Source organism: Amblyomma americanum, chromosome 5 (assembly GCF_052857255.1).
Source record: "Amblyomma americanum isolate KBUSLIRL-KWMA chromosome 5, ASM5285725v1, whole genome shotgun sequence".
In the NCBI taxonomy this organism is placed as follows: domain Eukaryota; kingdom Metazoa; phylum Arthropoda; class Arachnida; order Ixodida; family Ixodidae; genus Amblyomma; species Amblyomma americanum.
The window spans coordinates 112010855-112032183 of record NC_135501.1 but is presented as its reverse complement, the minus strand read 5'-3'; the positions used below and the strand labels follow the sequence as shown (position 1 = coordinate 112032183).

Sequence of the window (21329 nt, the reverse complement as noted above, 5' to 3'; positions counted from 1 at the left end):
TCACCGCGAGTATTTCGTATGTGAAGTCACACACGATAAACCGCCCCCGTGCAAGAGTTATTTGCTCATCTACTATGCCTATGTTTTCCCTCAGGAAAAGACAGCATCCCGCCGACAAAACAGCAAAACAGCCGCATGGCTTACACAAAAATTGAATCGTGACCGAAAACCAAGCACCATGTTATCTGTTTGCTGGTCATCCTCAACTTTTGTTTCTTGAACAGCCGCGATATCTATATCTAACTCGCCGAACAGTCGGTTCAACTGCACTTGCTTACGCTTCGAGGCAAGTCCTCGTACGTTCAGAGTGCCAACCTTTAGCGGTTTCTTCAAGTAAGCCATAGCGTACACACAGCCGAACAACAGTGCTTATAACGTTCACTGCTTCGGTCTCTCGTCGCGAGTGAGCGACGAGGACCGTGACAAGGCTAATTTGCCTTTCTTGGCTCCCTCACCTCTCCAATGCCTTTCTAGCCGATGAAGCTCTCGGTCCGTAGCCGGTGCCTTTTCGTAGTCACGACGTCGCTTAATGGAAGCGACTGTCGCATCCATCGGCGCCTCGGAGTCGTGGTCGCCTGTAGTGCCCTCCTTCATCGGCTCTTCTGGCGGCGCAGCAGCATCCGCCTTCTTGCCAGTCGTTTCTGCAGCGGGGTCACCTTATGACTTCTCGTTGCCAGCAGGCAGCTCCGGCTGCTGGAAAGCAGGGCCGTCGCGGAGTCCTGGAGGGGGCGGGGCTCCGGCGTTCTCCAGTTCCTCTTGGTCCATAAGCAGCTCGCTTCCGTCGTCTTGCGGCGGAGCAGTACCCGTGGACACAGGCGCGTACGTGCGGACGCATCCTTCCCGTTCGTGTCCGAAGGACCGACACAAGCTGCATCTTGGCGTGCGGCAGTCGCGTCGAATATGTCCCGTTCTCTTGCACCGTAGGCATATTGGTGGACGTCCAGGCACCACCACTAACACTTCCCCTTCGTAAAACTTGAACATGTGGGGTAATTCATCGATAAAGAGCCCCTCCTTCAGAATCGTACGCACCAGCCGGGTTGTCGACTCGGCGTCTTCGAGACCCGGACTGTTCCACTGCTCACGAGTGACATCTGTCACTTCTCAGAAGTCTTCAAAAGCCTTCTGCACAGACTCATTCGACACATAGAAGGACACCCAGTGCACCGGGGGGGGGGGGGGCGCTGCGAGCGCGAGTGACAACGGACGAACTCTACGTGAGCTCCGCTGATTTCGTGTTTTTACCCTAGACAGTGCGACCCTACAATACTTCCGTTGATACCACCGGTTTCCTGAAGACGAGCGGAATCCAGGGACACCAACCAGAAGTACGTACAACAAGTTTTGACCATTTTAGGTCAACTTTTCCCCGTGACCAAGCCAGATGCCTCGCTAGGCCTACTGCGCCGCGCCGAAGAATACGGAGCTCTGCGTCGCAGTGGCGTTCGCCACCTGCGTCGCAGCAGCGTTCGCCAGCTGGGCTGCGCCGTGGACCGTGCCGCGCGCCGTAGTTCGCCATGAGGGTCACCGTAGAAGGCATCCCAATTTCTCGAGAAGAATTAGCAGCCAGTGACTGGTTGACTAAAGTTAACAAGCTCCGGGAAGCGCGAACAACATCAGGGCCTGCCGTGCCAGATTTCCCTGGAGACAAAGCGGGACCGAACCAAGCGTTCCAAATCGACAATGGGCTACGTGCGAAGACGGAAGCTGAACTCACGCCTCGGCAACGAGGACGCTTACTAGCCAAAAAATCTGTAGCATCGAACCAGCCTCGCTTACCCAGCAACGCTCTCAAGCTAATTGTGCGCCCACGGGGCGGACTGCTACTCTCCAAGATTACAACCTACCAACTACTGGAAGCAATTTGCACTGCTGCTCGCTTCACCAGGGACGCTGTTCGTCACGAAGACCTAATACAAGCTAACCTGATCCAGAATACTTTCGCGTACTGCACCCCAGTCGTCGAAAGAGCTGAACGGATGATGCAACTCAAAGAGATCACCGTTGACAACAAGGCGTATGAGATATCCGTCTACTGCGCTCCAGATGATAGCTCAAGCCGTGGTGTGATTCGCGGCGTCGACCTCCGACTGGATCGAAATACAATCCAAGCAGAGTTACAAGACAACCGTAACCCACCCATTCTGGACTTTCGGCGGCTCGGGAACACCACCGCAGTACTCATCACATTCGCTCAGCGCCAAGTGCCTACCTGGGTCTACTTTTGCAATAGTCGCCACAGATGCAACTTATTCAAGAGGAAGTACGAGGTGTGCTATCGCTGTGGCGAGCTCGGTCATCGAGCCGATGTTTGTGCAAGCACAACTACTAAGTGTAGAGGTTGCGGACTATCCAATCCTACCACCGACCACACGTGCAAACCAATCTGCCGCCTGTGCGGCAAAGAACATTTCACGGGCGATAGTCGCTGCAGGGAAATCTTCAGGATTCCTTACGAAGTCAAGCGCAGGAAGTGGGAGAAAATTCGAAATGCTGAGGCAGAGAAACTCAAGACCCAAGAGACCGCCAAGCGGATCACACTCCAGCGCACCAGCCGATGGGACCGGCAACGCTCCGATAGCCAGCAGCGGCAGCTCCGAGACCGCTCGAGCTCTTTTCCACCGCTCAAGTCTCCCGCTCCACGGATGGGTTCTCAGGGGACCTCCCGGACCAATCCCGGGCCACCTGCAGTCGTCCAGCAGACAGGGGACTCTCCTCATCCTTTGCAGCAGCCACCTGGGCTACTACCATCTCTACCCGATCTACGGGAACGTCAAGAACCGGTGAGTACGCAGGAAGGGACTCCCACTACTCTAGACACACACAAAGCGATTATGGAACTGAAAGCAGTCATCCAACAACTTATACTCAGAGTAGAGGCTCTCGAAAAGCCAATGGCCACACTCCCTTCGTCTCCCCCGAATCCGCAGGGATCATATGAATCAGTACCTATGGATATCGCTCCTCCCAACCAATCCGCACAAAAACGCAAAGCAACGTCCGACACCGACTCACCCGCGGAGGGTTGGCAGGCGCGTTTTGCCAAAGTTGAGGAAAGCTGCAACCTCAGTCAAACTCGCATCAAGGCTTTAGAAGCACACATCGAACGCTCACTCCACACAATCGGCTCACAAGTCACGCAACAATTTGACATGCTGAACAAAGCTATAGAAGCACAGGGCAAACTCCTCGCTGCCGTGGTACCCGCGGCCCCTGCGCCGACACCCGTTCAAACCCCACAACTATCCCCGCCTAATCATGGCGAGCAGCTCGGGTAACACCACCATCTGGCAGTGGAACTGTCGTGGGTTCGCGCGTAAGCGTCCGGTCCTCCAGCAGTTCCTCGCCGCGAGTGATCGCCCCGAACTAATAGCTCTCCAGGAATGCGACAAGAACACGAAACTTGCCGGTTACAGTACATACCTATCGGAACGAGTAAAACCTCGAATAGCTACTCTCGTCAAACGTAACCTCACTGTCCTCCAACACAATTTAGATCCAACTTTCCCCGAATACGTCTTCTTAGAAATATTACCCCGACCCTCGCCGTAAACGTCGCACTAGTCTGTTTATAATTAATGTCTACAGCCCTCCCCGAGCTCATAAGGATATTTTCGGTCCGCTTTTCCTCAAAGCCCAGCAGCTGGCGCAGGGGCAACCCCTCCTCATTCTCGGTGACTTTAATGCGCATCACCGCGCTTGGGGCTACCACTATGACTCCGCTAAAGGTCGACGCCTTTGGAATGATTGGCATATGAACCAGCTGACTCTTATCACGGACGTGTCCTACCCCACTAGACACGGTACGGGCCGACATCGTGATACAACGCCGGATCTGGCCTTTACGACCTCCGGAGTTAAAGCCACTTGGTGTCACACTCACGAAAACTTTGGGAGTGATCACTTCGTACTCGAAATCGTAATACACGAGCCCACCAGGCAATGTACGCGGCCAGCTCAGGTGATTGACTGGGACTCCTTCCGGACGCACAGAAAACAGCAGGACAAACCTCCCGCTATAACTGATATCAAGGCGTGGACAACCGAAATTGTCAAACAAGTGGCCGACGCCACTCAAACCGTTGAGTTAGAGGACAGTATCCCACACTGCGACCGCTACTACGCCCATCTGTGGGAGCGCAAGAAGTCGCTCGAAGCTCTACTTGCCACTCGGAAATGGGACCGCAATATCCGACGTAGACTGGCGCGCGCACATACGAATATCGAGAAATATGCAATAGAACTCACTCGACAGAGCTGGCACAACATATGTGACCAGATGAATAACACTCCAAACGCTCGTAAGACGTGGAACCTCCTTCGACATTTACTCGACCCAGCAGGAGGCAAGCTCCAAACACGCCAACAGCTCGAGCGAATCTTCCACCAGTATCCTGGCACGTCTGACGAGCTTAAACAAGAGCTTATAAATACCTACATCCGCCCTGAACCAACAACCAACCTCCCTTTCTATCAGGGCGCGGAAAATCTCTGTCTAGACGCTCCGATCACTTTAGCGGAGGTCCGAGCAGAACTCAATCGCCTCAAGACGACTTCGGCGGCCGGTCCTGACCGCATTTCAAATAAAATGCTTAGGAATCTAGACGACGCATCCATTCATGCTCTTACCGACTATTTTCAAGAATGTTGGGCCAGCGGTACCATCCCTCAAGAGTGGAAATGCGCCAATCTAGTCCTCATCCCCAAGCCAGGCAAACCACCAACCTTGGCCAACCTCCGTCCCATCTCTCTCACGTCCTGCGTTGGGAAGCTGATGGAACACGTTATCCAGACCAGACTCTCACGATACCTTGAAGACAACCATCTTCTACCAGACACTATGTTCGGCTTCCGCCCTCATTTAGCAGCCCCGGACATTATGCTTCTTCTCCATCATCAGGTAGTCATGAGACGTACACTAGACACGAAAGTCATCGTCGGCCTCGATGTTGCCAAGGCATTCGACAACGTCCTCTATGAAGCGATTATTCAACAACTTCAAGCTCTCGGTGTCGGACATCGCATGTATGCGTACATCCGAAACTTTCTCACCGACCGCACAGTGCAACTTAAAGCCGGCACGGGAGATCCTTCCATCATCTCTCCGGGAAACCGTGGCACGCCGCAAGGCGCCGTACTTTCGCCGATGCTTATTAACGTCGCACTGATAGGCCTGCCGAAGCTACTGGCCGACATCCCCCACCTGCATCACAGCATTTATGCTGACGACCTCACACTTTGGATCACGCGCGGCAGTGACGGCCAGATTGAAGAGACTTTACAGACCGCGATCGAACGGATCGGAGATTATCGAAGTACAGTTGGCCTCACGTGCTCGGCGACAAAGTCCGAGTATATCATCATTCCTTCCCCGGGACGACGCCCTTCAAAGATACTTCCGGACATCAACCTCCAGGTGCAAGGAAACCCGATTCCTCGAACAGACAACATCAGGATCCTGGGCTTGCATCTACAGGCCAACGGCAGCAACAACATCACGATCCAACGCATCGACCAGTCGGTTGTGCAGATCGGACGCCTCCTTAAGCGAATCTCCAACAAGCATCATGGCATGCGAGAGTCCAACCTCCTGCGCCTCGTTCAAGCTTTCGTCTGCTCCCGCATCACCTACTCTGGACCCTACTTACGTCTCACTCGTGCCGAAAGCGAACGGCTAGACGCGTCACTTCGAAAAGCATACAAGACGGCCCTAGGTCTTCCCATGTCCACAGCTACCCATAAGCTCATGGCTCTCGGAATCTCCAATACCGTGAGCGAACTGATCGAAGCAACCCTCACCGCCCAGTATGAGCGGCTCTCACTCACACACGCTGGCCGAGCGGTAATGCAGCAAGTTGGGATCTCTCCGCCGAGATCGGCCCCAAGTTACGCTGAACTTACATCGGAATATCGCCTAAATCTCCGCATTCCTCCCATTCCCAAACGGATGCACCCGGAACACCACGCCGAGAGACGGGCCGACGGGGCTCGTCAGTTCGAGAAACGCTTCAGCGGACGTCCGGACGTCACGTATACGGACGCCTCTTACCATCCATCGAGGCCAGCGATGGTGGCGGTAGCTCTCGCCCCTCACCGCAGCTGGTACACAGCCTGCAGCATTCGCAATGCAGAAACAGTCACCGCAGCTGAGGAGGTTGCCATTGCGCTCGCGCTAGCCGACCCTAATACCAAAGTCGTCATCAGTGACTCTCAACAGGCTATTCGCAATTACGATGCTGGCCGTATCTCTTGCCAGGCGTTACACATTCTACGTTCTACAGCACCCTCTTCCACATCTCGCTTACTTCTTTGGGCTCCAGCCCACGAGTCGCTCAGCGGAAACGCCCAGGCACACACTCTCGCTCGAGATCTCAGCTGCCGAGCCGAGAGTATGATCAGCCACCCTGCTTCCGCTGACACTAATATCCCACGCGCTTCTCTACTCACCACTTACACGGACATATTCCAGCACTACCGACTCCAAAGGTGCACATATCCTCCCGCACACCGCGATCTAACAAGACGCGAGGCCGTCCAATGGCGCAAACTACAAACTGGCAGCTTCCCACACCCCCTCTTATACAGCAGGATCTTTCCGGAACAGATAGCCCCCATGTGTAAACACTGCTCAACTCCGGCCACACTCATACACATGGTGTGGACTTGTACACATTACAACACAGACAACGCAAACACCCCAGAGACGTGGGAGTCTCTCCTGTGTACTTCCAAGCCAGCAGACCAACGCTGGCTTATCCAGCGCGCGGTGGAGGCCGCGGCATCCCAAAGGATCCCCGCCGACCTCCTCTGAGTCAGCGCAACCGGTCCTATGACTGGTCCCCTGTTTTTGGGCGCAATAAAAGAGTTTACCTACCTACCCAGTGCACCCTGAAGGCGAACTCGCGTTTGTTGGGTTAAATGACTGCACAATAGCGTTTTTTCACTTCTAGTGCTCCTTCTGTCAGCAGTCTTTCCTACGTTTCCGCAGTTTTCAGCTTCAACATCCACACATGCGACATTTGAAAAGGCCCAATGCCAGCCACGAATGGTAGAACACCGGCAGTTTCCAATGGCTCGCGCAAATCCTGTATGCGATAAGGCCGCCCGGCAATATTGCAGTGAAGGAAAACCGTAGTCTTCATTGCGTTTCCCGTAGGCAACGTAGGTAAAACTAAGCGAAAGCCCACTGGTGGGCGTCGCTCACTGAAACGTCGGCCAGGCTTGACCGATAACGAAGCGCGCTCAGAGCTTCCCATCACACGTCCGCACGCTGCGGCGGCCGGAAGTGGAATCCCTAGACCAACGAGCCGATGATGACGCCTTGCGCTGGCCTTTCAGTGTCATGGGGTGCCCCGGGTTCGTCCGGGATTTGAAACCGGGACCTCTCGCACCCTAAGCGAGAATCATGCACCTAGACCAACGAGCCGAGGACGACGCCTTGCGCTGGCCATTCGGTGTCATGGGATGCATTTAGTGGCTAAAGAAAAAAAAAACAATTCCCGGGCTCGTCCGGGATTTGAGCCCGGGACCTCTCGCACCCTAAGCGAGAATCATACCCCTAGACCAACAAGCCGAGGACGACGCCTTGCGCTGGCCATTCAGTGTCATGGGATGCATTTAGTGGCTAAAGAAAAAAACAATTCCCGGGCTCGTCCGGGATTTGAACCCGGGACCTCTCGCACCCTAAGCGAGAACCATACCCCTAGACCAACGAGCCGAGGACGACGCCTTGCGCTGGTCATTCAGTGTCACGGGATGCACTTAGTGGCTAAAGAAAAAACAATTCCCGGGCTCGTCCGGGATTTGAACCCGGGACCTCTCGCACCCTAAGCGAGAATCATACCCCTAGACCAACGAGCCGAGGACGACGCCTTGCGCTGGTCATTCAGTGTCACGGGATGCACATAGTGCCTAAAGAAAAAACAATTCCCGGACTCGTCCGGGATTTGAGCCCGGGACCTCTCGCACCCTAAGCGAGAATCATACCCCTAGACCAACGAGCCGAGGGCGACGCCTTGCTCTGGCCATTCAGTGTCATGGGATGCATTTAGTAGCTAAAGAAAAAAAACAATTCCCGGGCTCGTCCGGGATTTGAACCCGGGACCTCTCGCACCCTAAGCGAGAATCATACCCTTAGACCAACGAGCTGAGGACGACGCCTAGCGCTGGCCATTCAGTGTCATGGGATACATTTAGTGGCTAAATAAAAAAACGATTCCCGGGCTCGTCCGGGATTTGAACCCGGGACCTCTCGCATCCTAAGCGAGAATCAGACCCCTAGACCAACGAGCTTTTTTTTTCTTTATTGCCGGTGAACAGTACATACGCAGAAATAAAAATCTCTAGCCACACTTTGGCCGAGACAATGGGTTAAAACATTCTCATATCAATCAGTTCATCCATAACTGCCACCCAGTCCGGCGGCTGGGGTTGACTGCGGAGAACATCTAAGGTAAACTGCACTTTCTATAATGTTTTCTCTCACTGGTCGCACATTTGCGTCGGCGTGCCTGGCCGCCATTCTCGTTTTCCAGATGCTGTGGAGGCCCAGTAGCATAAACATGTCGTAAGGAAGTTCCTCACTTTCTATAGGTAGAAACCGGATGCCATAAGGAGTTACAGGTAGTTCTTTCTTTATTGTTCTTTGCAAGATGTTCCAGTGGAAAACCGGGTCCCAGCAGTCGATAAACACATGTTCGATGGTCTCGGGTTTTTTGCAGAGTATGCAGTCGGTGGTCCAGGGCACAAAAATGCTTTTATCGTTTAGCCATGTTTTCATCGGAAAGGTACTAGTATGAAGTTTGAAGAAAAAGGATTTGACAGTCCGTTTTACCGGCATCTTCTTAACTCGCTTTAGCACATCTTTGCCTGGGCCTCCGCAGTAGAGGGAACGGTATAAGGTAGCAGGTATAAATATATCTAGCAAATCTTTGTACAGTTTTTTCCTGGGTACAGCACATAGATACTGTGTAGAAAAGTGAGCGCTCTAAGTGCGAAAGGCTGCCACAACTTCACTCAAAAAACCTGTTAAAGCACGATTCGTGGCCGGGTAACTGGACACAACAAATTCCGGCAACACGTTGCCTAAGCGTACCTGCAACACTGTGCGCAACAAAGGATCGGTTTGATCACGTAGCAACAAAAATCTTGAGACAACTTGCTTCAGAAACAAATTAGAAAGACCAAGGCCGCCCCTTCTGACCGGAAGGAACAGATTAACTCGACTTGTTCGCTCCCAATTTGAGCTCCAAATAAAGACAGCAAACACTCTATGCAGCTTCTGCAGGTTTGCTCGGGTAATGAGCACGAACTGCAATAAATACCAAATTCTGGCTATTAAAAATACATTGCACACACTTGCGCGCGCGAAAACAGAAAGGTCCCGTCCTTTCCAGCCATCCGCTTTTTTCCTTGCACTCTGCGTTATCTCACCCCACAACTCCGTGCTGCTTTTATTGTGCTCCAAGGGTACCCCCAAGTACTTCGCAGGGGAGGTCGTTCATTTCATGTTAGCAAACACGGCAGGTGTGCTGTCCCAATCACCGTGCCAAAATCCGATGCACTTATCCCAGCTAATTTCGGACCCAGTCTTTTTGCAATAGTCCCCCGCAACTTTCAGAACTTCTTTAACGCTTTCTTGATCCGCGCAAGAAACAGCAATATCATCACTGTAAGCAAGCACTTTTACTTGCGCCGACTGAAGAGTGAAACCGCAGATCCCATCATTGCGTAACAGTGATAACAGAAAAGGCTCAGGGTAGATCGCAAAGAGCAGAGGCGAGAGCGGGCAACCCTGCCTGACCGTGGAACACACAGGCACAGGTTCAGTCAGCTGTTTGTTCACTATAATTCGGGTAACATAGTTTTCGTACGCCATCTGTACACCTTGTATTATCACAGAGCCTACGTTGGCATATTCTAGAATGGCGAAAAGAATTTCGTGCGACACTCGATCGAAGGCCCTTGCAAGGTCAAGCTGCATCATGGCAACTCGGCCCCCGAAGGCATCGCATCATTCAAGAACAGTTCTAGCAATGTGCACATTTGTTCCAATGGTACGACCTTTAATACCGCACGTTTGGTGGGGTCCTACAAGGTCCTTTATAACATTTTGCAGTCTATTGGCAAGGATATTCATAAACACCTTATAGTCAACTTTGGTTAGGCTTATCGGCCGATAAGCCCCAACGGACAGCAGTTTAGCCTGATCCTCACTCTTGGGTCTTAAAACCACGTGGGCTGTTTTAATTGACGTTGGCATTTTCTTTGTTTAATAAATTTCGAAGAAGACGCAGTGAAGAGCTTGGGTGAGTTCGGCTTTGAACCTCTTATAAAAATTCACTACCTAGGCCGTCAGGACCGGGAGATTTTCCGGCACTCAGCTCTTCGATTGCTCTTCCCACTTCCCTTACGCTGATTGGTACCTCCAGCCCTTGTTTTTTTTTCGTCTCCAAGCTTTGGCATACGGGACAAGAACGTGTTTGTAAACCCCTCTTCTTCAAGCCGTCGGCGCCCAAGCAATTCCCTATACGGCTCAACAAATGCTAACTGAATCACCTTGCCATCATTCGTTACCTCATATCTGTACCTGATTTGTCTTACTTAAATTTGAGTCACGTACTTTTTTCATCTCTAAGTGAGCGTTTAGTAGGTACTTGGTCAAGCCAGAGACGTTCAGCACGGGCCCGTATCACGGCAGCTGTATACTTGTCTTTTTCGATAATCTCAAGTTTACTTTTTGTTTCTCTTATTTCTTTCATATATCTTCCCGGCTGGGAACTTTCCAGGCTTACGAGCAAGTCAAGTTGGCAATGTAGTTCTTTTTCTTTAACACGTTTATCGTGGCTTATAATTCTTGCCCTTTCAATCGCGTTTATTTTCTCTTGCTGTTTGAAATATTCCCACCTAATTACCCAATTCCCAGGCTCTGCTGATAGCAATGCTTTAATGCATTCATTAACTTTAATGCCAAAGCGTTCATCCTCGAGTTACTGTGCGTTAAACTTCCACAGGTCCCACGAGAAACCAGATTTCTTGTCTTTTTTTCCCCAGGGTAAACGTAACTAAGCTGTGGTCGGTAAATGACATGTGTTTAACCTCGTAGCTGTTGCACAAAGGAATCAGATCAAGCGACACATACGCTTTGTCAAGTCTCGCGTGACTTTCACCCTGGAAGTGAGTTAAATGCGGCGCTACCGAAGTAACTTCCGCAACATCATCTAAACCATTTTCTTGCACAATCGAATTCAACGATTCCGCACTTTTGTCACGGAGAAGTCTTTTTGTAATTCTATCCGCTGCTTTACATACGCAGTCGAAGTCACCCAAAAGCCCAAGTAACCGCTCACAGCACACGTATTGTTCAAGGCGCTCAAAAAATTCCTTGCGCTCGTTCTCCCTGTTAGGTGGTGGTGGTGGTGAAAAGCCTTTATTGAAAGAAAGAGGTGAGGCTCTCTAAAGAGCCCCGCAATGGGTGGAGTCCTTATTCCGGGACACCACTGGTCGAAGCCGCCAGCTTAGCCCTCTTGACCAAAGCCTTTGGGCCTGACGGTCCGAACAGCCAAGCAGGGCCGCCTCCCATTCCTCTCTGGTAGGGTTGGGGTGGGGGGAGAGAGCTGAGTTGCGCTGGAAAGCCCAAACCATGTTGTGTCAGCCACCTCCCCACAGTATTCGCACCTGCCAGTGAACGCGGGATCGGAGTGTTTTAGTACTGCCGGGCACAGCATTGTGTCCGAGAATAATCGGAGTAGAACACGTTCGTTTGCTTTCCCCAGTCCCTTTGCAGGGGCCGGGTAGAGGTGATGCCTATCCTTATAATAGGATGTGATAGCTTTGAAGGAGGGTAAGCAGCTACCTTCAGGTTCCAGGTGCTCAGAAGCCAATGGGAACGCCCGGTGAATGAGTGCTCGGGCCGCAGCTGCAGCCGGTGAATGAGTGCTCGGGCCGCCGCGTCTGCAGCTTCGTTTCCTGCGAGGCCCTGATGGCCCGGAGTCCAAACCAGGCAGCGGGGAGTAGGGTCGGTATCCCGGCTGCAGTTCCTTAGTATTCATTCGTTCAGCTAGTGGAGTTATCCAGCCAGCCTAATAATTGCGACATGCCGAACGCGATCGAGTCTGTTCTTATGTGTTTGGATTTAGAATCAGAAGCAGCTAGGGCAATGGCAACCTCTTCAGGTTGTGTTGTGCCTGGGGCTCGAAAGGAGAGCCCATCCACCTGTATTTCTTGATGTATGACCGCGGCCGTGTACCCCCCCCCCCCCCCCCCTCCGTGGGTCGGCCCAGCTACATCTACGTAAAAGACACCCTGTTTGTTGCCATAGTGGTGCGCTAAGGCTTCCGCCCTAGCCTGACGACGACCACTGTGATCCTCCTTGTCCATCTTAGTGGGGAGGGGTCGAGCTCTGACGACGCGTCTCCAGTGTTCGGGAACTCGGACCCGCTCCTGAATGTAAAAATCATGTTGGATGTGAAGGCGGGCTAGCAAGTGCCGACCCGACTTTGTTTGGGCTAGCCTAGTGTATTGATTTGTGAGATGGGCTTCCTTGAGCTCCTGAAAAGTGTTTACCACTACCAATGCAAGAAGTCTCGCATTGGAGGTAGATATAGGAAAATCAAGTGCCCTCTTCATCATTTTGCGGAGTATTACCTCAACTTTGTCTTCGTCGTGTTTCCGCAAGTGTAGATAAGGGACCGAATAGAGGATTCGGCTGATTACGAAAGCATGGGCCAGCCGCACGGCATCCCTGCTTCGCAAACCCCCTCTCTTGTTGGAGACGCGACGGACCATACGGCCTACTTGGTTTCCAACTTTGCGGAGTTTGTGCAAAGTTGTGTCTACTCTTCTTCGGTTATGGATGAAGAGCCCGAGTATTGGAATCTCTTTGGCCTCGTGTATGGGGCCACTTGTTAAGGAGAGATGTATCTGGGTAGTGTCCTTAGGGGATGCCCTAAAGTGCATAAATTCAGACTTGTTGGGTGCGCATTGGAGACCACAGTGCCCTGCCTAGCGATCCACTATTTGAGCGACTGTTTGCAGGCATTCCTCCATGCGCCTGAAGTTTCCCTCTGTGGCCCAGATCGGGATACCATCGGCATACACCGCATGCCGTATTCCTTCGATACCATTCGGGAGATGGAGCATCACCAAATTAAAGAATAGGGGGTATAGCACCGCGCCTTGTGGTGTCCCCCGCGTACTTATTTGATACACGCATATGACCCTCCATAGCAAATTGCAATAAAAAAATCAACTACAACCATACGGCCAGTTTGACACGCAGTTAAATTCTGCTCGAAAATCCCCAAAGAATTCCTAATAAATGCAGCACAACCGCCCGATGTGCTAGAAGAATGGCACACACAAACATTGTAGCGTGTCGTAAAAGGTCCGTCTGTTCCTGTCTTTCGACTTTCGTCTCCCGTGCGGCTATTATGCCCAGGTCATTATCAAGGAACAGCCGGCTTAGTTGGTACTGACGCTTCTTGGAAGCCAGTCCCCTGACGTTAATTGTTGCAATGCGCAACGCTCTAAGAGGTGTAGAAGCCATCTAGTTTAGGTACAGGAGCCATATGGTGCATACCTCGGGACACAAGGCGACGGTGCGGGTGACTCTCCTAGTCTAAGGTGCTCGATGAGTGCGGTGGCGGAAATCCAACGCCTCCTGCACAAGTGCCTCATTCTTATGGACTGGAAAATCAGCCCATGCAGTCCGTCACCGAAAAAGGCCATCTCACGTCCACAGAAACCGCTCACAGCGCACTCACTCCTACTAAGGCGGCTGCTTAGCCGCCGCTCGTTGATCGGCCTTTAAATTCGGCCGCGGTTTCAGCGTCGGTCGCCTCACACCCACAGTCTTCTGCGGTGGCTCGTCTCCTTCGCTCACTTTGGGCTCTCCATTCGCACTGTGCTCGTGCGGTCACTTCCCTGCTTGGTTGCTGGTTGATGCATGTGACACTTCCATGCTGTCACCATTTTGGGGAACGACGGGAGTTGACGCCCCACTGCCGAAGACTTTGTCCGTTGACGCCTTAACTTCTGCGGGCTGCTCTTCCTGTTGCTGCCGCTTACTGCTGGCTCCTCTACGCTTGTGCATGTTTTCGGAGGAGACACAGCTGAGGATTTATCCTTCTCCACCCCGTCCCCTGCCTCTGCTGCAGCGTCTTCCGCGTCAGCCTCGTCCATGTTCGGACGAGATGTCAGTGTTGACTGGGACGGCAGCACTCGCGTACGTGCGTACGCAGCTGCTTTCTTCGTGCCCGTAGCGACGACAGGCGCTGCATCGTGGAACCTTGCACTCACGGCGAATGTGCCCAGTACCGTGGCAGTGCAGACACATCGGAGCTCTGCCCGGTACAACCACGAGAGCCAACTCACCACCAACCCTGACTTTGTGAGGGAGGTCTTCCAGCTTCATGCCAGGATTCATTTTCAGTGAAAGCAAGCGCGTCGTCGACCCCTTTATGTCGACACCCTGGACGCGCCACCGTTCCTTAGTGACTTCGCTCACCTTGCCGTACGGAGCAAAGGCTACCCTCACGTCTTCGTCGGGCACGCCGTGCAGCAACCAGTGTAGCTTGACACGGACGTCCTGGTTTGCCGGGTAGATGACCAGACAGCGGCCGTCCTTGACTTTCAGTTCGCCGGCAGAAAGAATTTTCTTCACCGCCTCAGCACTTGCGAAAGTAATAGCCCATACATGGCTCATGCGATACGCCCCAAGGCCATAACCTCGGGGAGCAGCATCAGCTGAGCCAGCGCATCCCTGAAATCTTCGACCCGATAAGTGCGGGCCCACACGTCAGCGTGCAAAAAAACCGTGTTTAACACTCCTGTAGGAAGGGTAGGCAGAATCAGCTGATATTCCTGATCCGATGCAAAAGCCGTTTCTGCGGCCGGTCATGGCCGCTGTAGCTGCTCCAACGGAGCCCATCATCGCACGTCCGTCACGCTCGGTGGCCGCGGAAGTCGAATCATACCCCTAGACCAACGAGCCGAGGATGACGCCTTCCGCTGGCCATTCAGTGTCATGGGGTGCATTTAGGAGCTAAAAAATGGCCAGGCTTAGCTTGGTTAAGCCAATAATGCGTTGCATATCTCGATGAAGTTCCGTGCTGTTCCGTTGACTCGATAGGCTATTGACTCGATCGCCATTGAAGCTGCCCGTGTAGCAGCGCTCGATCGCCTTTGAGTCGATAGACTATCGGTTCGAGGGCCCTCGAAATGCCCGTGTGACAGGGGTATAAGACTGTCCCGGCGAAGGATCGCAGCTCTTTTATATATATGCCGTGACGATGGATGGATGGATGGATATGGCTGAACCCTTTACATCGGGCGGTGGCTCAAGCCACCTAGCCATGTCTTGTGAAATTTTACTCCTGTCTTGCTTTTAGCCACCAATCAGATAACCTTCGCTTGGTTACTTCTAACCTCTTAAAATCCACTTTCCCTTCACTATCCCTAAACCCCAATGCCTTGGGTAAGTCAGCCCCGCTGCCTTCCACTGTAGGGTGAAGCCCTTTACAGAAAAGTATCAAGTGTTCAGCCGTTTCCTCCTCCTCTCCGCACGCAATGCACAAAGTGTCTATCTCCTGGTACCTGACTCTATACGTCTTAGTCCGCAAAACTCCAGTCCTGGCCTCAAACAACAAAGAACTTCCCCTACAATTATCATAGATATTTTCTTTGACAATTTCCTGTTTAAAGGTCCGGTATGTTCCTAGTGCCGATTTCGTCAGCATCCCTGTTTTCCACAAAGCTCTCTCTGTTCCTTTAACCTTTTTCTTAACCGATAATTGCTGATTTGCCCCCTTACTGCTGTCCAGATATTTGCTTGTCAATTTTCTAGTTCGCTTTCTCCATTTCGTGTCAACATTCTTTATATACAGGTATCTGAAAACTTTCCTAGCCCACCGCTTTTCCTCCATCCTTCTCAATCGTTCCTCAAATGCTATCATACTGCTAGCCTCTCTGCTCTCGAAAGACGCCCATCCCATATCACCCTGTACCCCCTGATTTGGTGTATTGCCATGTGCTCCCAAAGCTAACCTCCCTACGTCAATCATAGCGCAGCGCCCCTAGCGGGAGGAGCGGGAGTCAGGTGGTGGCTGCGGCCGCGCGTGACCGCGCCAGTTGGGGCCCAGCTTTTCCTACGTGACGTCACGCGCCGGCGCAGCGCCCCTAGCGGGAGGAGCGGGAGTCAGGTGGTGGCTGCGGCCGCGCGCGACCGCGCGAGTTGGGGCCAAGCTTTTCTTCCGGCTGTCGTGACGTCACGTCACGTGGTTTGGTGGCTGCCCGGCAGCGCCCAAGGGCACTGATTGCAATATGCAACGCATAAAAGAAAATAATTCCCGGGCTCGTCCGGATTCGAACCCGGGACCTTTCGCATCCTAAGCGAGAATCACACCCCTAGACCAACGAGCTGAGAACGACGCCTTGCGCTGCCCATTCAGCGTTTTTTTTTCTTTATTGCTGGTATTTTGGCCCACATGAAAACAACACATATTCATACATAAGCACTAAAACACATCTTTTGTTAAAAACAACGGCCGCCCAACTTGTGCGGACACGTTCAGGCTAAAATTCTTTCATCGCCAATAATAATTCAACACGTGACAGCCACTCTGGAATACATTCCAGCATCTTTTTCTCCTAAACAAAATTCCTTATGCTTTCCTTAAAATATTGACGTGCCGACGTTGCATCGAGATCGGCGTGCCTTGCTGCCATTCTGCATTTCCAAATGCTGTGTAGGGCAATTAGCATTAAATCAAATGGGGTACCGTCATAACTTTCAATTGGCAAGTAGCGAATTCCATACCCATCGAGAGGAAATTCTTTTTTGATTGTGCGCTGGAGCACATCCCAAAAGAACGCAGCATCCCAGCATTGAAGGAACACATGCTCAATTGTCTCCTCCTTTCTGCAGATTGTACAGTGAGTGCCCCAGAGAACGAAAAGACCTCTTTCAGCCATCCACGGTTTGACAGTCAGAGTTCCAGTGTGTAATTTAAAAAAGAAAAATAGCGCCTGGCTTCCTTTCCTGCTAATAAAGTTCAAAGTTGCGCTTCTTTCCTCTGTCTCCAAGTTTCCTGTGTTCGTCCTGTCAGCGCACGCTATTTAATAGAAATGTACCAACTAGCCCGTCAGAAACTTCTACTACAGCATATATTATCTACTACGGGTTCTTTTATGAGTCTTCAACCCAGGCAAGCTGCTGCTTCGGTGTGTGTGAACCATATCGCTACCACAATCTGCCGTTCTTGTGCCTTGTCCTTTTACATGAAGCGAAGACTTGTGCCAGGGGAAATTCAACAGTTCTTTGGTGCTCTTCAGCCCTCCTGCAGTCATGCCAGGAGGATCTGCAAGATTCTCAAGTCTGAAGCCTGGAGACAAGTGCGATACTACTACGATTGGCTCCGCATCCTGCTGTATGAAGGAAACGACAACTTTCTGGCTGAATCTCTCTCCAAAGGGTACAAGAGGCTCGCAGCAGAAACTACCGACTTCCTGTGGCAGACAACGAGACTTGCGCTTCCACCTAAAAAGCTTCCCAGTAAGTGCGTGAACTCTGTCACAACACTCGGTGATGTTGATCTGCCTAACGATGTCAAGTCCACTTTGGAAAAAGGTCTCAAGCATTGCTTTGAACCCCGAACAAACCGGTCAGCCATAGTAGCCATGGTACAAAAAGTAGGACACCTCGCCATGGACAAGGACAGAGATCGTGTCATTGGAGAAGGGTTTGAGTGCCTCCAAAAGTCATTAGGGTTGGTGTCAACCAGGCGGCCACCGTTCAAAAGGATTGCTGAGTTCATGAAAGCGTCCGACTACACGGTACAAAGAAGGCGGCTTCGTTGTCCTGACAAATGAAGTCTTTAAGAAGAAAGCTACCGAAGCTATCAACAAAAGTTTTCGACCTGTCGACTTTCGCCCGGCTAAACAGAAGCGTGCCGCACTAAAACTCATTGCTCGAATTAACCTAGTGTCTCTGGCGACGGCTGTTAAGGCGGCAGACAGAGGATGCCTAGAGAGTTTCCTTACAGGAAAAACGCACAAACCTGCGTGCCCCCTCCGAGCCATTGTATCTGAAAGGAATACGTGGCTGAGAGCAGTGGGCGACTACCTGCGACGCCATTTGGACAGAATTACAAGCAGAGGCTCGTTTCGTGTTCGAAGCTCAAGAGAAGTGGTGCAGTTCCTCGAAGACGGCAAGTTCACAGCCAGAAGTGGATTTTCCGTAGACATAGATCTTTTTTACTTTGTTCCTCATGAAGGGTTGTTTACGGCTGTTCGTGAGCATTTGGAAAGCTATGGCGAATTAAAATTTCAGAATGAAGTGGGCATTACAATAGGCAATTTTTTAGACCTGTTACTTTTCTATTTAAATTCTACTGCTGTGTCATTCGATGAAGAATTTTTCGTGCAAAAGCAGGGCATATGTATAGGGTCTTCAGTAGCGCCTGTCTTGTGCGAAATGTTTCTAGCCTCATTCGACCGGAAACTTGAGGGCAGCTTGTGTAACAATGCAGTCTATCGTATCTTTAGATACGTGGATGACTATCTAGTGCTTATTGATGCACCTGCAGGGTGTGACCCAGAGTCTGTTATCACGAAAATTTTGAATGATTTTATTTCTATGTCGACAGGTCTAAAATTTACGCATGAAAGAGCACACAGCAATTGTCTACAGTTTCTTGATCTACAACTTTCCTTCGCCTACAAGCACGTATGTTGAATGTATCAAGCACGATCAAAAAAGCCACTTTGGCTTATGATAGTTCCCATTACAAGTTAGTTAAGCGTGGCATATTGTCCCTCTGTTTAAAATCAGCCCTAGACAAATCTTGCCCGCATAAGATAGGTGAAAGTTTCCAGTGCCAGATTGGAAGTATTCTGTCAGCAGGCTACCCAGCGCACTTGATAACCAGCGTGTCTGAAGGCCTTCTTCAAAAAATGAAGAATCCAGGTGACAAACGAGAGTTTCAAAAGAAACCTTTGCAGGTCGTACCCTACCTGCATGGTTTTTCGCACAATTTGAAAAAAGTTGCTTCCAGACACGGGGTGCCGCTGGTTTTTTCAGCTCCCTGCAAGCTGGCAAAACTATGCCATATGGTTTCCAGTAAGCGAGTTAAGAAGTCCTGTCTCATCAAATATCAAAAAAAGTGCACAGAGTGTACTGTCAATGTGGTGTACGAGATCCCTTTGACGTGCGGCAGAGTTTACGTGGGGCAAACAGGAAAATGTTTCAATGAGCGCGCCCGAAAGCACAATGTGACCTTGAATAGCAAGACGTGAGGTAACCTTCCTATACACTGCAGCCAATGTAAAGATTGCCGTCCCAAGTTCCACGAAACAAGGTTCCTACCCAAGGCACCGGACAAGACAAAGAGAAATAATTGAGGCCTTTTACATTGACCAAAGAAAAGACAAGTGCGTTAGCACACCTTCTATTCTTCTTTCTAGAAAGGAACTATCCTTTTTTGATGGTTTCGTCTAGGTTCTTATGTTTTTTAGCAGTATTCTCTTACTCTGCATTCCCCTATGTTGTTTCGTTTTTACTGTTTTTTAGCAGCCATTTACACGCCGCTTTATGTGCCTTTTTAAGTTTCTTCTTTTACATATGCCTCGTGTTGTTCCTTACGTTTTCTCTGCTCATGTTTTTGCACTTCATATCAACCGTTATCACTCTTTGGTGACCTTTTGTTACATTCAGCTTTTCGGACTGCATGGTGAGCATTGTTACGCCACGTGTTTTTTTGTTTTGATTGCCGCTGTTTGAAGTTGTTTGCCTCAGTCATTCATATTGCACACCCTCGCACCCTAGCCGATATAAAAGATCGTCTGGCTTCCTTTCCTGTTATTAAAGTTGGAAGTTGCGCTTCTTCCCTTTGTCTCCAAGTTTCCTGTGTTCGTCCTGTTAGCGCACGCCATTTAATAGTTAACTCTGCTTCCTCCTTGAGGCAAGCCCTCGGACATTTAAAGTTTCCACGCGAATGGAATTGTCCATAGTCATCATAGCAAGATGGGAAAAAAACCGGGGGCATGGCGCGTACCTCACAACTGCGGTTTGATCCGGAGTGCGTTAGCACAGGGCGGTCCTCACGGCGGCATAGGAGGCGTTTCCGCCGTCTTGCGCGCCGCCGAAGTGTTCGGAAGCGGCCGAAAAGAAGGACGCAGTCCAACAGTCGTCTCGGCTGGTGGCTCGTCCACAGCAACGGCACTAAGCTCCTTCCCATTTTCGCCTGCGTCGTGAGGACGCTTTGTAGCTGCACTAATACTGTCGCTGTCTATCACGGTCATCGGTGCCGGCTCGGTGGATTGTTTTTCGCCTCCTCCGGGAAGGATGTGGTCCGCGGTGCTTGCCTCATCCTTCTCGTTCCCGCCTTCTGCGTCTTCATGTCGGCGCTTGTCTGCGGGCTTATCTCCACCGTCAGTGAGTGCGTCCCCTTTAGCGTTCGACGGTGCACCTTGCGTAAGCAGGTTACGGCTCGTTCTTGCTGTTTCCTCTGAGTCTTCCTCGTCCATGAGGTGGTCCGATATGTCGTTTACCTGCACTGGTCCGGCTATGCTGGCATACGTCTTTGCGCAATCAGCATCGACATGGCGGAAACGACAACGACAACGACTACAGCGCGGCACTTTGCAGTCGCGACGCATGTGCCCGGTGCTCTTGCAGCGCAGACACAGGGGAGCGCGGCCTGGCACAACAACGAGTTAGCTCTCCGGCTAGCTTGAGCTGATGTGGAATATCGTCTATTTTGACGTCGGCATGCAATTTTGGCCCAACTGTACGAGTCGTCGACCCTTTCTCAGTGACACCGAGCGCCCGCCACTTCTCCCGGGTCACTTCCAACACCTTCCCGCAGGGCGACAGTGCCACGCGAACGTCTTCGTCGGCAACGCCATGCAGAAACCAGTGTAGCTTTAAGCGAACCTCTCGGTTATTCGGATCAATGAGCAAACACGGGCGATCCTTTACCTTCACGTCGACGGCCAAAAGTAACTTCTGAGCAGCATCAGCAGTTGTCATTGTCACAACCCACACGCGGTTCATTTGATACGCCCCCAACGCCAAAACGTCGGGGAGCGCACTAAGGTTGGCCAAAGTGTCCCGGTAGTCTTCAACACGATAGGGCCGGGCTCCTGGATCGCCGTGCATGAAAACGGTGTTGGTGACGATGCGTCCGGATGGCATATTGGGCAGAATAACCTTATAATTTTCGGCAGTAGCAGCAAAAAACGTGTTACCGCGGCCCGACTGGGCCGCTGAAACCGCTCCGACGGAGTCCATCGAAACACGTCCGTCACGCTCGGTGGCCGGAAGTCGAATC

General features: G+C 51.5%; 1 protein-coding gene and 6 non-coding genes across 7 annotated transcripts; all 7 read right to left on the bottom strand.

The window, feature by feature from the left end:
* Positions 1-657: 657 nt before the first annotated feature.
* LOC144134122 (uncharacterized) lies at positions 658-21052 on the bottom strand. The gene is made up of 2 exons (XM_077667099.1): positions 20823-21052; positions 658-1069 (listed from the first exon to the last, which is right to left on the bottom strand). Exons 1-2 carry the CDS (start codon positions 21050-21052, stop codon positions 658-660), a joined length of 642 nt encoding a protein of 213 aa, XP_077523225.1.
* TRNAP-AGG (transfer RNA proline (anticodon AGG)) lies at positions 7502-7573 on the bottom strand. The gene has a single exon. It is a non-coding gene; the product is annotated as a tRNA-Pro (tRNA).
* TRNAP-AGG (transfer RNA proline (anticodon AGG)) lies at positions 7646-7717 on the bottom strand. Its single transcript has one exon. It is a non-coding gene; the product is annotated as a tRNA-Pro (tRNA).
* On the bottom strand, positions 7789-7860 carry TRNAP-AGG (transfer RNA proline (anticodon AGG)). The gene has a single exon. It is a non-coding gene; the product is annotated as a tRNA-Pro (tRNA).
* On the bottom strand, positions 7932-8003 carry TRNAP-AGG (transfer RNA proline (anticodon AGG)). Its single transcript has one exon. It is a non-coding gene; the product is annotated as a tRNA-Pro (tRNA).
* Positions 8077-8148, bottom strand: TRNAP-AGG (transfer RNA proline (anticodon AGG)). The gene has a single exon. It is a non-coding gene; the product is annotated as a tRNA-Pro (tRNA).
* On the bottom strand, positions 8221-8292 carry TRNAP-AGG (transfer RNA proline (anticodon AGG)). Its single transcript has one exon. It is a non-coding gene; the product is annotated as a tRNA-Pro (tRNA).
* Positions 21053-21329: the final 277 nt, after the last annotated feature.

Bases quoted from the DNA above. Each gene is read 5' to 3' on its own strand.
- LOC144134122 (XM_077667099.1), bottom strand. From the start codon at position 21,052: ATGAACCGCGTGTGGGTTGTGACAATGACAACTGCTGATGCTGCTCAG. The intron at 1,070-20,822 runs GCTCGGTGTCAC...GCAGTGGAACAG, and splicing joins ACCCGGGAGAAGTGGCGGGC to TCCGGGTCTCGAAGACGCCG.